The sequence below is a fragment of the Falco rusticolus genome, chromosome 5 (assembly GCF_015220075.1).
Source record: "Falco rusticolus isolate bFalRus1 chromosome 5, bFalRus1.pri, whole genome shotgun sequence".
Taxonomy (NCBI): Eukaryota; Metazoa; Chordata; class Aves; order Falconiformes; family Falconidae; genus Falco; species Falco rusticolus.
The window spans coordinates 58,675,198-58,692,538 of NC_051191.1; the positions used below are offsets into that span (position 1 = coordinate 58,675,198).

The 17,341-nt window shown below is 43.0% G+C and overlaps 1 protein-coding gene across 7 annotated transcripts; it reads right to left on the bottom strand.

Moving 5' to 3' along the window:
• Nucleotides 1-124: 124 nt before the first annotated feature.
• On the bottom strand, nt 125-16,864 carry HMGXB4 (HMG-box containing 4). Of its 7 annotated transcripts, none has more exons than XM_037389082.1 (11): nt 16,843-16,864; nt 12,687-12,805; nt 12,265-12,291; nt 11,208-11,283; nt 9,066-10,246; nt 7,776-7,857; nt 7,190-7,254; nt 6,790-6,895; nt 5,825-5,994; nt 4,468-4,590; nt 125-2,509 (listed from the first exon to the last, which is right to left on the bottom strand). In XM_037389082.1, the coding sequence occupies exons 5-11, from the start codon at nt 10,170-10,172 to the stop codon at nt 2,465-2,467; spliced, it is 1,698 nt and encodes a 565-aa protein (XP_037244979.1). In that variant the 5' UTR covers nt 10,173-10,246; nt 11,208-11,283; nt 12,265-12,291; nt 12,687-12,805; nt 16,843-16,864; the 3' UTR covers nt 125-2,464. The 7 variants fall into 7 exon arrangements, with proteins under 7 accessions (XP_037244979.1, XP_037244981.1, XP_037244977.1 ...); XM_037389084.1 differs by lacking the exons at nt 12,265-12,291; nt 16,843-16,864 and adding exons at nt 13,389-13,494; nt 15,666-15,801; XM_037389080.1 differs by lacking the exons at nt 12,265-12,291; nt 16,843-16,864 and adding an exon at nt 15,666-15,890.
• Between the last annotated feature and the right edge of the window lie 477 nt (nt 16,865-17,341).

A 17,341-nucleotide genomic window follows, 5' to 3' on the forward strand; every position in this document is an offset into this window, starting at 1 on the left:
GAATAGCTTGCCTGCAAACTGAGTGAGTTTAAGGAGAAGTGTTTGCTGAGAAACACTAAATACTAGTAGCAACAACAGCTGCAGAAAGCACAGTGCATGCCAGAAATTAAGGACAATACTCCAAACATTAAAAAACACAATTATATTGTAAGTCCAGTACAAAAAAGTTTCTTTGTATAATTGTGACATAATCTGGATCAAACAGCAAGGAAATAACAAAAATATAAAAACTGCTAAGTCTTGCCAAAGTTTTCCCTCTAGTACCAAATACCACAAGATACAGATTATACAAAGTGTACAAATTTTAATAAAAATATAATACACCAGGGCTGTGTGTGTTTTTCACTCTTCAAGAGTTTTCCATTGTACAGACAACAAACCTAAAGCTGATTCCCTTCTGTTCCTTAGAGAGCAGATCTACCCCTTCACCACAATGGTCTCCATTGCAAAGGGCTGGAAAGAGACACTTATTTTATGCTCTTCCCAATAGCGGGTGTTTTAGTACAGGCCAGAATCCGAAGTGGGATTGGACTCCCTCCCTCCTGGGCCCCTCCCAATTCCAGGCTCACTGGGATTAGTCATACACTGTTAAAACATGTATGCTCTGGTGTGAGGGCTTGGGTCGAGAACACGTACCTTCTGCCTCCTCCACTAACTGGCTGAGAAAACCAAACACAGCACTGTGAAAAGCTCCGTAAGAGATGGCCTACCTTGTACAGGCACAGCTGGGGAATATAAGAGGACACCTGCACCTGTGAGGACATCCTGCACACCTAAAGATTTAATTTAAATCTTAGTTGGGGCTCAGCCACAATAAGGGATGGCTCACTTTCAACTGCCCTGAAAAACAGAAGGCAGATTTCAGACTGGCAGTAAAAAAAGCGCTCTTCCATCTTTTTAAAGCTCTTACATTATGAGGCTGGAAAGACTGGAGTCAAATTGTATTTCAGTTGTTCTACCTACCGTCACAAGATAGCCTGTATTCTACAAACATGTAAGATCTTTCTGGTGTTTCCCCGTGCAGTGCCAATGCTTACTATACACATACAGCTGATTCCTGCAGGAAGTGGGGTGAGGCAAACGATTCATATTTTCTACACACTATTGGTGGAGGGAGGCATTTTTGCTTTTAAATTATGTATATATATATATATATACACACGCAGAGAAATATACAGGATAAATTAAAATCTGTTACAGATATTGGTAGAAGTTAAATACATATGATAGGAACACCACATACACGGACATACAGACACACAAAAGCCTTTATAAGAAAGTGTTCTCTTGCGGCTCCTCTTCTAGAGGAGTAGAAAACCAAACACCAAGTATGTGGCTGGAAGGAAAGGGAATCGGTCCAATCAACCCACATGTGCCTTACTCAGCCATAACTGCTTCAAACTGGTCATTAATCACTGCCTCGCAGCAGCACCATGGCTCTTTCAATACGGCTGGTGAAAGGGATGGGGGATGAACAATCTCAGAAACCAAAGTTGTCTGTGTCTGTTCACAAAACAGATGCAAAATGGGCAGAAGCAATCCAAGTTTTTCCCATCTGCTTCCACGCTTTTCTCCATCGAAGCAGGCTGACTGTGCTCTGGAAAAATCAGCAGGAGGTTCGTTCTCTCAAGCCAATGCAGCTGGTTGATACATCATGCTAATGGCAATTTGGGTGCAAGTCCGCAAGAAAAGATTAAATTTGTTGTCATCTTCCACTTTACTTCAAATGCCAGCTACCAGACCAGCCAGCTGACGCTGAAAACTTTCAGTTACTACTGACTGAAGAGGGGGGGGTTTGGAAAAATTGACCAAGAGGCAAAGACCTCTGTATCTTTGATCAGCTATCCAGTTTTCCCCTCAAGCAGTAGATTTTAAACTGAAGAACAGCTAGAAATAAGGCTGGTGAAGAGTTCAGTTCTATTCCTTGGTCCAAAACATATTATCATCTCTACCTACCCATAGAATATCAGAATACTTTAGGTTGGAAGGGATATCAGGAGGTCATCTGGTCCACCCCCCTGCTTAAATAAAGTCCAACTAGAGCAGGCTGCTCATTCAGTTTCTAAATATCATCAAGGATGGAGAGTCAAGTACCTCTCTGGGCCACCTGTTTCAATGACCCCTCTCATGGTGATGCTTTTTATATCGCAAAGTCCATTCTCTGGCTGCTTCCCCCACTAAAGGATGTGAATTTAAGGCCAGTATCTCAAAAGCTTTCTGAATTCTTCTTACAAAATACTTTAAGATTGGAGGACATTTAACCCACCAACACATAGGGGTTTTCTCAGCTTAACTTCACAACTTTTCATAAAATAGAAGCCAAATTGTTACAATCCTATGTATATACTATACAGATAGAAAACTTTAAAACCCTACACACGGAGCCCTTTGGGAGCACCGGCATAGTGCATATGTACACAAGTCAGCTATGCAGAGGTTGAGTACATTCCAGGATCCTTTCCCATCAAAGTCCAGGCATGATGTAGGCGATGTTGTCTAGTGTGTTTGACTGGGAAAAGAAATTTAGTATTTTTTAGTGTTGGTTAATGACTCAAAATCCTTAAAAAATGACACAGATGAGGGTACTAAGCACATTCACTTGTCTTACAAGTTATCATATGATGAGACAACCAAATGTGCCTAGTCATCACCACCACTGCTAGGCTTATTTTCACATTTTTGGAAATGTAAATTAACTAAACATAAAGGTAGTCTCAGTATTTGTAAGCACCTGGAAACAATGAAAATGCTTGAGGCTTTCCTCATGTGACCTCCTCCTTATGAACCCCACACTCTTATCTTTGATTTTAAAACAAGCACATTGACCATATCACATTAACCATGGGAAAAACTAGTGATGAAGGACTTCAGAAAAGTGATCTATGCTGTAGCATATAAAAAAAAAATTACTTTACACTCAAAAGTCCTTTATGAAATTCTATAGTGTAAAAGTAAAGAGAAAATCTTTCAAACACACTCACTAATAGGGTGTCAGATGGGAAAAAGTGCCTTCCAATTTTCCTTGCAAAACATAACAGAATTCTGACAGTAAGAGTCCTTCTCTTGCAGATCAGAAAACAAGACAGCATATTATCTGTATGTTCTTCAAATGCACTATTTCAGTAGGCTCAAGCCTGTGGCTGGATGGCTGAAGAAGGCCTTAGATACACCATCTTTTAATTGCTGAAGACAGAGGAGCTGGAGCTGTACCAGTTGAGATTCTCGAATTTAACAGTGCCACCTACTGACTGAAAAGAGAATTTGCATGCGTGCAACACGCAACACGACCACTGACAGTTTTATCCACACCATGGCACACCGCTGTCGTGATCTCTCTCATGGTAAAAACCAGAGTAATTTATTTATTATCCAGTCTCAATACAATACTGGTTTTCAGAAGAGAAGGGTAAGTGCCTTAATCCACTTAAAGCTCCATTGCTTCTTATAACAGAAAGTTGATTAAGTTTCCAATATACACACCATTAGTCATGTAGTGTCATTGCTCCAAACGCACTTGGCAAGCAAGAGGGAAAAAAAGTATACCATGTTCTTCCATGGCTTAGGGTGGGAACACCCTACTGACTCAGCTTTTGCACAGAGAGCCAGTTTGTGCGAGCTCAGAGCCCAAGCTGTCGACTTTGTTGTTAACAGTCTGTTCTCTGAATCAATGTTTGGGCTGCCCTATTATACCATGCTAACTCCTATCCCATTTTTCTTGTTCTCTCTGACAGATTTGTTTTTAGTCTCTTAACTTTTGCAGACTGTATATTTATTTTTCATTTCTGCTCCACTCCTTTGCTGCTTTATTCATGTCTCCTGTTGGAGGTATGACTCCTGATTCCTTTTATGCTGCTGCCACCTTAATTTATGTCCACACCACGCTACATGGATACCACAAGCTGTTGCTAAATCAGGGCTCAATATTAAGTGTAGTTTAAAGCGGAAAATAACCTGTAGTTATGTAGCTCCTTAAAACAGAGACTATTTTTCTTCCCTTGGAGAAGGTTACAGCCACGTGTAAAAGGCCCTACTCAATCACATCAGGAATCCCAAGATCACAAGTTATTTTTTATGCTACTAAAGAAAAAACAGATTGTGTGATACACAGCAGCTAGAAGGTGGTTTTTATTTTTATGGAAAATTAGACCTTTAAAAAACACTGCTATGTGTACAGGTGCTTTTATTTGATTCAGATGGATTTATTCAATCACTAAACCTGCACACTGCAATCAATGCTACAAACACTAGGTCAACCTCTACTGGGAGGAAAAATGTTGCACAGTATCATACAACAGCAACATCTGAAAGAAATTCAAGAAATATTCCTCTATAGAAATGCATGACCGTAACAATTTTCTGATTGCATTGGAATTATAATCACATCGTAAGAGTGATGAATCAAAAAACTCTAGCTGGACTTTACTGAAATTAACAGTGCTAGAATGGAAATAATCACAAGGAACTCACCAAAACGTGCTTAGGGCAGCCATTCAACTCAGGTAGTTGTGTGGTCAGACATGCTAATGGACCCAAAGCACAGATGATTGAATCCAGAAGTACTGACAAACTTCCTGAAACAGCCACCATTCCCTGCAAGTACGGAAAAAAAAAGCAGGGTAGGAAATTATTAGTAATTCCTACCTTAGGAATTAAAAAATTCCACTAATTAGTAGTGGAATTAGTAGTGGAAATTATGGTTCTTTCACAAGTGTATTGGTTCTCATGCGGATACAGCATCTTCACTCTGGAGCTCCTCTAGTCCACTTTCATTATTTACAGTAACAAAACCATGCCATGCACTTCACAGACAGACTGCTGGCTCAAAAAATTTAAGAATTCAGTAGGCAACATGCTGGTGTAGGAGAACAGCAGGGGACAACAGAAAAGGTCAGAAAGTTGTCAGCTGTATAAAACAATTCCACCATTTTTTGTAATGTAATTTCTTTGCCATTTTGTACCATCTATTTTGTTAACTACTTGAGTCCTAAAGACAATAGTTATTTTATCATTGAAGTCTAAAGACATGCTAAGCCTGTAACTAATGTTTTAGTCATTGATATACTTTCAGGAAAGGGAATTTGTTTCTGTAAAGGGGGAGATTTTACTCCAGTTGTTCCTCTGAAGAATGACTTCAGTCATACCAGAAACAAAACTCAAGAACATTTATTTTACTACTGATAAAACAAGCAAGCATAGTAGGATGAGATGATCACACTAGCCATAAAATTCAATGATATCATTTCAGCCAAATACATATTCACCTTACAGGCTGGGCTGAGTTCTGAAAGTGTGTGTGTGTACATGTGTATGGATGCATAGAATCACTAACAGCAGGAAAACATTAAAAAATGACATTTTCTACATTACTAGGTGAATTGAAACAATAGTAGCCCCTATCCAAAGCACTGGCAATATGATACTTCCAGAAAACAGGGCACGCAAGAAACATCTTGGTAAAGGCTGATGGTTTTCTTAGAATGTGTGAGATGGCAATAGAAACTGAGCCACAGACTGGCAAAGATAGCAAGGAAGCACCAAATCCAAGGTGAACATACAGTAAGACTGAAGAGTCTGTTAAACTAAGAATTGCCTTCAAGGACCTAGAGCTGTGAAGGACCTTCTTCTTTGATGCCTACTGTTTACTAAGAAACAAGGCTTTTTATTTCCCTGAGAACAGCAATGCATCAAAGAAACAGGACACACCATCTCCGATTTCTCAATCCTAACAGAAAAGTATTGGTTTTAAGTAAAATAAAATAATAATCCCCCCCAATCCTGTGTGTAGATTACGTCGCATCACTGTGAGATCGAGGGTTAGACTCACCTCTGTTTCCTGCAGTCTGTGTCCAATAAGGCTCAGAGATTCACCCAGCAGCTGTAAATGTGCAGCTACATCAATAGGATCTGTCTCAGGGACTTTGGCTGGTGAGGAAGACACCACCACAGTGCTGGTGGGGGACTTCTTATGAGGGGAAATCACCCCTGTTGGAGAAGCTGGAAACACACAAATTAATTTGATATTCTCTTCTTTCATTCTTTTACTTACTAGCCTATTTACTCAGTAAAGTTCAAATCTCAAAGGCATGAGATACTTAAATAGTTCTGTGGACCTGGTCCTGTGATCTCTGGAGTCAAAGCTTGGCTTCTACATGTACAAAACATCTCCCTCAGCTGAATGCAATTTGGGAGGATTTGGTTTGGGAGATATGATAGAATTTTCCTCTAGCAGCAAACTAACTCCACTTGAACATCCGTGTTGCCTCTTCTTATTTTACATTTCACATGGGGTAATGGCTTTAAGCTGAAAGCGGGTAACTTTAGATTAGATGTAACAAAGAAATTCTTCGCTATGAGGGTGGTGAGGGCACTGGAACAGGTTGCCCAGAGAAGCTGTGGCTGTCCCATCCCTAGAAGTGTTCAAGGCCAGGTCCGATGGGGCTTTGAGTAACCTGGTCTACTGGAAGGTGTCCCTGCCCATGGTTGCAACTAGCTGATCTTTAAGGTTCCTTCCAACCCAACCCATTCTATGATTCTATGATTTCAATCCGTAAGCTGCTAAAAACAGTACCATTCTACAAAGCAGACACGGAAATATTTTTGAAAAATGCTGACATCATTCTCACTCTCACAGAAAAATTGTTTTTGAGTAATATGATTTGATGTCAAGCCTTATAAGCAAGCAGGTAGGTGTGTGAAGCAGGAAAGGACCTTTGTTGCTTACCCCACAGGCAACACTGTCTTCCCTGTCCAAGAAAAAAAAGACCACAGCAAATAAAGTACAACAATTACCTTTTATTTTTGGTGCACCATCTGAAGATGATGCCTTTCTCTTCACAGTGGTGGCCTCTGCTTTATTCTGTTTGTGTTGGAGATACTGAGCTTTCTGTTTCCATATCTGCAGTTACCATGGCATGAAAAGAGAGGTTCATAACATTAGGTAATTCTGTTACCTGGTGCCAGGACCTGGAGGCAGAATGATGTTATGTAGCTAACTGGTGAAGCAATACCACGAGAAGAAACTGGATGCTTTTATGATCACATGAGCAAAATTTCCATACATTCCACCTTTACATACTTCAGGGACATAAGTAGCACTTTTTAAGGTATGGTGGCAATGCTGCCAGCACATTCTGACCTAAGCACTTAGTTTACAGAAATGATTTTACAAAACCATCTCACACACACTCACCAGTTTATCCTTCTCGGGTAGCTGCTTCCATACTTCTGCCAGTTTTTTACTTAGTTCTCCAAAATCTGGCAGAAGGAAAGAAGAAAAATGTTTAAAACAAATGAAATCATAAAATCATGGAGAGAACACAGGAAATTTCCTAGCCCATACATACACTTTTAAGAAGCTACCCATTCCACAACTGGAACTCTCCACACTGTCCTGAAAATGATTGCCACTGTGCATTCCCGTTACTGTTTAAGATGGAAAAAAACCCTTATACCAGGAATATAAAGTCACATGTACATACAGCAATGAAGGTAAGTCTTTAAATAAAGAATGCTGGGAAGGTAACACAATGAAGGTAACTATGGAAAGAAAGAGCTAGCAATTCTTTGGTATCCAGATTCACAGCTTGGTTAAAATGCAATGAAATCAAATAATGAAATCCACTCCTGTCCTCTCTGCCACCTCTTATTCAAAGAAAACCGGCCAACTCTTTGCATTCTATCAAAATTAAGATGGTATGAAAAAGAGATGATACATTCTGCTAATTAATCTGACTGGTGTATAATCAAGAGAAGAGAAGGCTAGATTATTCTCTCACCTATTCCAGGGTGCTCAGACACAATAGTTGTACGATATTCCTTACAGAACACTTGATAGGCAGACATATTTTTCTTCTTTGGCTAGTTAGAAGAAGAAAAGGAAACAAAGATTTTTAATTATGATGAGACCTACTTGAACTTAGCAAGACTTTGGCATTTATTGAAGACTTACAGATGTGGTGCTCAGACCAGGAACTAAAAAAGCAGTGTTTTACATGTTCTGGCTGAATTTAGTGTTTATGAAAGCATAGGAACCAGCTAGATCCAGTCTTAGCACAAGGCTTATCTTGCAACAACTCTATCAATGCATTTAATTCATAAGTTACAACAACCTGCTATTCTAAATCTAGGATCGACACACAACTCTGTTAATATACTTCAGTTTTAAAACTTTAACAAAAAAAAATATCTGCTATACTATTCAGAGTTCCTATTATAAATCTGTCAAAACAATTCAGTCCTCAACTTAACATTTTGCTCCATTCCTTGCATCCTTACAGAACACTTCAAATTGGCAGGAAAATAGACAGTGGAAGTACACTGACAGCAGAGGCATAAGCAATGGCTGAGCTATGATCAGAGAAAACTTACCAAACAGAATAGAATAATGGCTGAACAAATTTGGGCTACATCTGCCCACTGCCTGACACAAAGCAACTCTTGTCTATTTGAACATACAGAAACTGGTTTTCCCCATTTATATACTTACATAGCTGCAGTTATATCACCTGTAAACTCATTCATATGCTAGTTACCACTTTTCCTACTCATATTTTTATACACTAGCCATGGAAAACTGAATTTATGCGTGCTGGACAAAACTGGGCATGTGATAGTCTATAAGAATTAGAATTTCACTTGAACAGAGGAGTAAATGTGTAAATACCTTCACTTCTCAGGTTAGAGCTTGATTCCTTTTAACAGGAACTGTAATGATGATCTACATCACTAGTCCAAAAGTCTGCCTGGCAACAGCTAGAACCAGTTACCTTAGAAAATGGTGCAGCTGTGCATGGTACATAACCTGCACCGAGCAAATTAAGCACAACTTTTTCAAAGAACCTCTATCGGCTAAGGACTTCCTGTGCCAAAAAACCACAATGATACATGTTCCTTTTGCTACAAACAGAAATCACAGTGGCTTACACATTTTTCCTAACATGCTTCAGTGAAACCATTGATTCTGTATTAGTTGTTCTTCTGTTTCAATTTAACATGCCTTTGTAATGGAGTGCCTAATTCACCACCACCCACCACCCACCAAAATTCTCCCTCCAATTTTTCCTTACTTTTTCTCTGTCTTTTTCCTTTTCCATTTCTTTTTCCTTTTCTCTTTCTCTTTCCTTTTCCTTTTCTCTTTCCTTTTCCTTTTCCTTTTCTCTTTCCTTTTCCTTTTCTCTTTCCTTTTCCTTTTCCTTTTCTCTTTCCTTTTCCTTTTCTCTTTCCTTTTCCTTTTCCTTTTCTCTTTCCTTTTCCTTTTCCTTTTCTCTTTCTTTTTCCTTTTCTCTTTCCTTTTCCTTTTCCCTTTCCCATTTCTCAGCTTTGTCCTTCTCCTTGTCTTCCTTTTTCCTCCTCTTCTCACCTTGACCATCTGAATGAAAAACAGCAGGAGGAGGTGGAGGAAGAACATAGGGGGTACTGGGAGGAGGCGGTGGCGACACTGTTACTTCTGCTAATGCCACAGGAGCGTGCCCAGAACTCTTTTTAGACTTAGAGTGCCTCTTCTCTCTGTGTTTCTCCTTGTCTTTTTTTTTCTTACTTTTTTTTGACTTCTTCTTCTTTTTGATTTCCCGGTAGGAGTCATCTATCACTAGCTCTCCAGCTTCCAACTCCCCACCAGAAGAGGAACCAGATTCTGGTGGTGCCTCCACACCTGAAATCTCATACTCACTCCCATGGCCCTCTGAAAAAAGGGAGGTGTCAGCACCAAGACCCTCAGAAGGTGGATGAGAGTCTGAAGGTGTTTTGTGCTTCTTCCGGGATGACTTCAGGAAGCTCTGCAGTTCATGACCCAGCAGGAATGAGCCTTGCTCATCTCGAGCCGATTTCTTTGAAGATTTCTTTGCAGCTGCTGGTGCTGAAGAGTAGGAGAAAGAATCATCATCTGCTGCACTACTTTTCTCTTTCGGTGAAAGGATGAGCTTCATCTTCAAGCCATCAGGTTCACGCAGAGTAAGTGTCTCTGTGTTCACGTAGAGAGGTTTCATTTTTTTAGATTTGTGGAAGCTGCCATCGTCCACTGAGTGCTCCCCACTGCTCCCACTCAGCTTTTTCTTGGGGTGCTCCTTTTTGCTTTCTGAATGACCAGAGGAAGTATAAGATGATTTTTCTGAGGTCTTCTTTGAAGACTTTGAGCTTGTGGCCAAAGGTGAGGTGATAGCCTTGAGTAAATCCATGGTTGTATCAGCTGAGGATGGGCTAGAAACTGCTTTTTTCTTCTTCTTTGATGGTAGATCCAAAGGCGAAACACCTGGAAAAGATCAAGAAAAATGTACATCAAGATGATTCCCTTAAAGACAGCATTATGCTAGCCCAAAGAAGTGAAGTAGAAATTCTGCAAAATTTATGATTACAGCTAATAGATTTACCTCCTGGCTTAAACAGAAGAGCTCTGAAGCTTGTAGCCAGCTCAGCAAAGCCTTACTGATACAGTTTAGGAGCTGTAATGCCTGAGCTGGTCAACCAATTTAAGGCAGGAAGACAGAGTAGGAAAGTTCTTGAAGTTTTATCAAACCCTGTATTCTGTTGTGAAATAACATATTTTGATGAAAATGTACCTTACTGAGCCTGAAATTACACCTCAAGTGCAAGGTTTTCATGCCATTTTTAGCCAAAGTGAGACCAATGAATTGAAAGTACAAGCTTTTTCATTCTGAAAACAGATTTTGATGAAATTTCAGCTTAGCTTCCTCTTTTCACTGGGCCAAAAATAAATCTTATACCTGTTAAGCTTTTATGAACAGAACTGTCATTTTCTGGGCAGCTTATTAATTGTGAGAATAATGTTTCTGTATTTAAACTGAACCCAAAAGCATTAATTTCTCACCCTGATGCCTTCTACTTTTATAAATTCAGAGAAAGTAATACTATCTGCAAGTAAAGTTACAGCTTGTAACGCAACAGGGGAAAAAGAAATGCAAATATCGAAAGGAAAGGCATGAGTCAGAAAACTACAAGTTGTCAATGAAAAGGGAGTGGAAAACGTCTACCCCCAACAATGCAACTTGTTATGCTAGACCTTAAAATTCTCCCTAATCTTCTGCTGTCTTGTGCTGATCAGCATCAGGTTTCTGATTACTTGTCCTAAGACAGGCTGATGTGCTCCTCCCCCATAAACCGCTAACAACAAAGCTTGATGACACTCTTTAACAGTGTTCTTTCCTTAAAGTCATCATCTGTTAGCACCTTCCCCTGCTTGATTGCTACCTTACCTCTGTAGCAGAACTCATCGGAGGAGTGCTTTCTCTTCTTTTTGTGAGGCTCTGTCCCCGGAAAAAGCTCACTGTCCTACAATAAGAAGAAAAAAGTTGCTGACAAACAACAGGGAAATAATATGAGATTCACATGGACTACTGACATAGATAATAATTTGCAGGAGATATTAAGAGTTATTTGTATTGCTGTAACATCAAAGAGCCCTAGGTATGAACCAGGATCATTATTCTAGGCACCAAAACAAGCAAAGGAAACATACTCTGTCCCCAAAAGTCCACAGTGTAGGTTTAAGGTAAGAGGTAAAAAGCATGGTACAGATAAGTGGGAGAATACAAAAAAATGGTATTAGTCAGGATTGGTTTCAGCACATCAGCCACCTAACTGGCGTCAAGCTTTCTTGTAGGCACTGCAGCAAGACAGGGCTATAAGGTAACTGAAAGACAGATCTCCATAGGGAGCTCCCCCCAAGTGAGAGAAGCAATACACAAGAAAACTTGAGAAAGCATATTTGAAAGTGTTAAGAAATGGGCAATGAAAGCCAGCACGTGGAGATCAGCTGATGAGTTGATAAAAGACAGACATCTACCTCTTAATAAAGCTAAGAGATAACTAAGCATGCATAGGCTGGCAAGCCTTGAAAATGAAGGCAAGCAGTTCATGTTTAATATGCTGAAAAAGATAAAAGAAGTGACAGGAGGTGTAGAGAGGTGACAATTAAAATGATGGGCCAAAAAACTGTCCTTAATATGTCATGTCACCCAATTATTATTTGTCTTTTGACCAACTTATGGTCTGAAAATGAAGATCTTCTACAGAATTCCATCTGCATGGTAGAAGAAAATTCTAAATTTAAGCTAGAACTTCTTTCCAGATTAAAAAAACCCTAAAATAATCACAAGATTTTTATCAAATTCAAAAAAAGATTCAAAGATAATCACCTTTGAGCTACAGCAGAAATTTTAGCTCAAAGAGGATAATTTTGAAGAAACTTAAGTTGTCACTACGTGATTTCAGAGTTAAGGCCCCACAGAGGTGAATAGGGCAAGTCCATACCTCTCAAGAGCTATCGTTTCAGGCTTTCTGCAGAATCAGGAAGATAACAATGCATCAGTTAACATTATATTCATCCTTTGCTGGCTATTTATACAACCATAAATTCTAAAAAAATGTTTTTTGTGTGCCTATAAAGTTATTCATGTTATCTTATGACTTGCAAGGTTCTACATAAAGACTAGGACAGCACTCTACTACCGTATTTTACATAGCCAGAAACATCAGAATCAGTTGTAATTGGGATTGACCCCGTCCTTTTCCCCAGAAAGGTTACAGAACAATACTGGACACTACTAGCTGCTCTTGCAGTCTTCTATGTGCATTTCTACATAAAAAAGAACAACAAACCCATCCGTCCCAGTTCATCACTAGCTTTCCACATTTCCTTACACTTTCAACCTTTTCTCTGTGGACTTCCTGACCTGGGTTGCTATCTTGTCTTCCTCTTGCAGCTGATCCTTGTGAGAACGCTTTTTCTCTCGCTGTATCCTGCCAGTTGCCAGCCACGCGTCATCAACACTTCGGTCACTCTCTAGGAACTCTTAAGATTTACGTGAAATGGGAAAAAAGGGAGAAATGAAATACCCCATTAAGGAGTGATATACATGTGGGCTATGCACAAAATAAGGTAACAGGGGATGCTGGCACAGTGATGCACAAAACCCAAGAAGCACAGGGGCCTAAAAGATAACAATATGTACTCTGACCACAGGGATGGGCTCAGTGCTCTAATGCTGTAACACAATCACTCAAGATTTCATTTCTAACCCCTGTATTTCTTCCTGAAGACAACTGGACCTAAAAATATTACCATGACTAAAGATACCCTTATCCCTGGTCTCCTGTTCCATTGACCTAGCAGGGAAAAGAAAGGCTGCAGTGGCAGTTTCCAATCAAGGTGTTTGCATTAGGAAACACCACCCATTTCTCTCAAGTTCTAAGCCCAGTACTTTACACCTGGAAGTCAAGGGCTTGGGATCCTCCAGCAACTTGGCCAGGTTAAATTTAAGGGCTCCATGACATACTGGCTTCCTTTCCCACTCTGACTGCATGGCCTGGCAAGGGCTGCAGAGGGTACCCTTTGTTTTTTGGCAACTCCCTCTGAGTTTATGAAGCAGTCATACCTTCTTTCTTCTTGGAGTCATCATAAGCCATGGTGGTCCTGCAGGAGCCTGAGAATGTGTTGCCACGTCTGGGCTCCTTCCCCCGTTCCCATCTACAGGAAAAGGTCTGAGAAACAGAGAATGAAAATAACCCTCCCATAAAGAAGAATCACGATGTAAAATGGGAAATTTCCTCTGAATCAAGTGAAGATTCTCTGGAAGACAGTGGGAAAGGAAAGGAGTCTACCTTCTGGTCAGTTCATGCTCACTCTTCAGGCTTGACAGAAATTTTTTTTTTAATTAAATTGGAGGTAGTTGTTCTATTATTTTAAAGATATAGAAGACCACCCCTCTTCACTGTAAAATCTCCAAATCACTGAAGCATTTTATTTACAAAAATAGGAAGGGGGTGAGAAGATAGCAGAGTTTGATTTTCATGACACACAAAACTGCACCCAAACTTGTGTCAAAGCCATTTTTTATCAGGAGCCACTGTAGCAGAGTGGAATGTTTAAAGAGAGATTTCAAACCCTTGAATCTCAGACAATGTGAAGGAAAAGAAGGAACCAGGCAGAAATCATTGTACTACAAGAGAATAATTTCAAATATTTTTAATTAAAAGATCGCACATTTTGTAATGAAGGTGTGCATCCTTCTGATGTGTTTCCCAACACTACCACTGCAGCCATTCTGAATGCCAGCCTGGGAGAGGGAATGGAAGAAAGCACTCCTTTTTGCTAGGCCTTCTGCAGGACCTCAATACCTGTCAGCTCCCAGGTTTCAGGCCTCCTCTACTTAAATAATTCTGTTCCACAGCTGCTCGCATACAGCAGGGCACTGCCCTTATGGAACAGCTGCACCCTGGTTCTCTCAGAGTAAACAGCTTTTATTCTTCAGTCAGTGACCGGCTTAACATGGAAAGATCAACCTTTTGCTCATAAGCAATTAAACCAACTGCATCTACCCGATTTTGTGTGTTTGCGCACACACATGTAAGCATTCAACCACAAAGACCATGCAGTTTATCCATTCTTGCTGACACTGTAATCTTGCCACACTGAAGTTACATTAGAATACCTCTGACAGCAGGGAACTTGTGCTTGTACATCCCTGGATGTACCTCAATTTTATAAATAATTGACTGAGGCTGAGGATGTGCAACATATTCATCTGATAGTGGTTACTCACATGAAACAAGTCCCAACTAAATCAAGCATGCAGGTACACAGCAGATGTTTCTGTTTAAATTCATAGGAATACATGTTACTTCTTCAGGTTTCAGGAAACCATCCACCACAAAACGTTTTAATTTGGTATCCTGACCACTATATGTTGTTGGTAGCAAGCGCCACAACTTGTAGACAGAATTTGTGTAGACACATAAGATCACTGCATATGTATACACACTAGAGCACTGCACTTTGCAATAAAAAAAGAGCATCTTGCCATTTGTGTGTTCACAATTTTGAACCGGATCTTGTCAACATTTCATGATGTTCAGTTGTTGTATGGACTTCAGTGGCAACACATGTGATACTACAGCACTGTGCCCAAGAGTGTAAGGGCCTAATCTAAACACTGCTCAGCAAAATAAAGCTGAAGACAGTCACCGATGACTTGAAGAAACTAGTATCTGTCTATAGCTATACGTGTAACTTTTACTCTCTTTTTAAATCTTATCTGTTTGACAGGTATAAAGACTGGTAGATAACTCCCAAAGGGGCCTCCAACCTACACTCTAACTCTGCAAATACAAAGCACATCCTTAACTAGTGCCATCCTATAATTCCTAACCAGGTTCCCCTGCCTCAAATTCTTTGGTTTCAGCAGTAATCGCAGGGGTTGGGTGGAACAGATTTCTCTTCACGTCTCCCATTCCGTAACACACACGCCTGCGGGATCAAGCCCGAGCGTTGCTCTTCTGCAGCCCCCCGGACTCCACAGGGACCGCCGCACTTCGGTCCCCCAGGGGAGGCTGCACCCCATGGCGGCGGGCCGCGGGGCTGGAAGCGGAGGGGGGGCGGCGGCGGCTCGGGCCGGGCCCTCTCCCCGTTTCCCGCCGGCGCTCCCAGCGACCTGGCCGAGCCGCGGGGGCTGCCAGGCCCCGACGGGAATTCCGCGCACGGCGGAGGGAGAAAACGTCAGCGCCGGCCCCGGGCCGGCCCTCCCCTGCCCCCCGCCCCGCACGTGTGCGCCAGCACCCTCAGGGCCCGGGGACGTCAGGACTCTCCCGCCGCCGCCGCCGCCGCCGTTTGAAGCGGGCTCGGCTGCCCCGCTCCCGCCCGTGCGCCTTCTCACCCCAGCGGACTCCGGCCTCACTCCAGCCCACGGCTCCACCCCTGCAGGAGGCCCGAGCGTGCCCCGGCAGCGGGGCCCCCCAGCGGCGACAGGGCCAGGTGGCCGGCTGGTGTCGAGCGGCGGGGTGGAGAAGGCGCCTCACTCTGCACCGCCGCTTCCCGCCGCGCCACCGCCGCCCGCGGCCGCCATCTTGAAAAAGGAGACAAGGGACGCCCGCCCGACGACGGGGCCAGGGGCGGCCAGTCGAGCACCTCCAACGTGGCACCCGCAGGGTGGGGGAGAGGGAGGGGTGAAGGATTACCGAGCGCATCGATAGCCGAGCGGGGCGGGGCGCGCCGTGCGGCGGGGTCTGAGCGGAGCCGCCGCGTCCGGTACCCGCCACGCGTTTATCCTTCCCCGCCGTGGCCCGCCGCTGCTGGCACGGGCGGGGTTTGGAATACCGTGCGCTGGGCCGCGGGGCCTAGCTCGGTGCCCCGCTGGTGCGAGCGCACGGGCCCAGGGCTGGGGCCGGGGCGGCCTGGGAGCTGGGCCACCCCCCGTGCCCCCAGGCACCCACCGTGGTTCCTCGGGTGCCGGGTGCCCCCCGGAGGCACGAGTGAGCCGCGCACCGCGGCCCCGAGCGCCCGGGGCCGAGCCGGTGCTCGCCTTGCCCTGCTGGGCACAGGGTGGGCCTGCGGTGCTGGCGGGGCGTGCCTCCCACCCCTCAGCCTCCCTGGCGGGGACAGGCCTGAGCTGGCCGGGCTGGCAGCGCGGGTTAGCTGTTGGCTGCTTGTGCCTGCTGCGCTGGCTCAATGGGAAAGGGTGAAATCCTGTTACGAAGCAGTTACTGGGCCAGCACGTTGATGAGATGAGTCATGCGAAGCCTATCTGGTTGCCTGAGGAACTGCATGGGTGGAGAGTGGGGACCTGAGCAGCGCTCTGGGGCTGCTGCCTGTGAAGGCGTCGTGCAATCCTCACACCCTTTCCAATCAGCTTTCCAAAGGTGGTGATCAAATGAAAGGCAAATCACCCCCTGCATCTTCTAAAGGGCTCACTCCTAAGTGCAAAGGATTCAAGATGGAGGTAATAAAGCTCAAGAAACAGCCAGGTCAGAAAAGTCTTTTCCCCACCAGTTTAGCCTTTCCTCACTCTGACCGCTCAAGAGGTCCCTGTTTGACAAACCTCATTTAACTCTTACCTTAAATCCCATCATCTCCACTGGTGCAGGAATCTTCTTTTTATTTAGATGTCAGCAGACACTCACATGACTCTGTGTCAGAGGCTGTTCACAGTCACATGCTGCCTACAGACTACAGTTCCCAGCCATGCCTGAGGTTAAACCTGACACATCACAGACATTCTGGTCTCAGCCCTTACAGATCTGCCTTCTGGTCCTGCTGATGCTTTTGTGTCCTAACAAGTACGTAATGGTGACAATAATTATTTGTGGTACAGTAGGGCCTAGAGGAATTAGAAGCAGATAGAAGCCTATGCCCTTTATGCTGTGTGAAAGTATAGTTTGATCCAAAGTGAGCGGTACAGCCCCTATGCACAGATCGATGTCTGCAAGTCCAGCAGCTTTAACGCATCAGAGTAAAAACCTGCTAGCCCTTAGGCTGAGCACAAGGCCTGTACAGATGTTCTCATGAATGTATATGCCTGCTGCTGGTGAAACTGGCTAAAATCATTCTCTGATT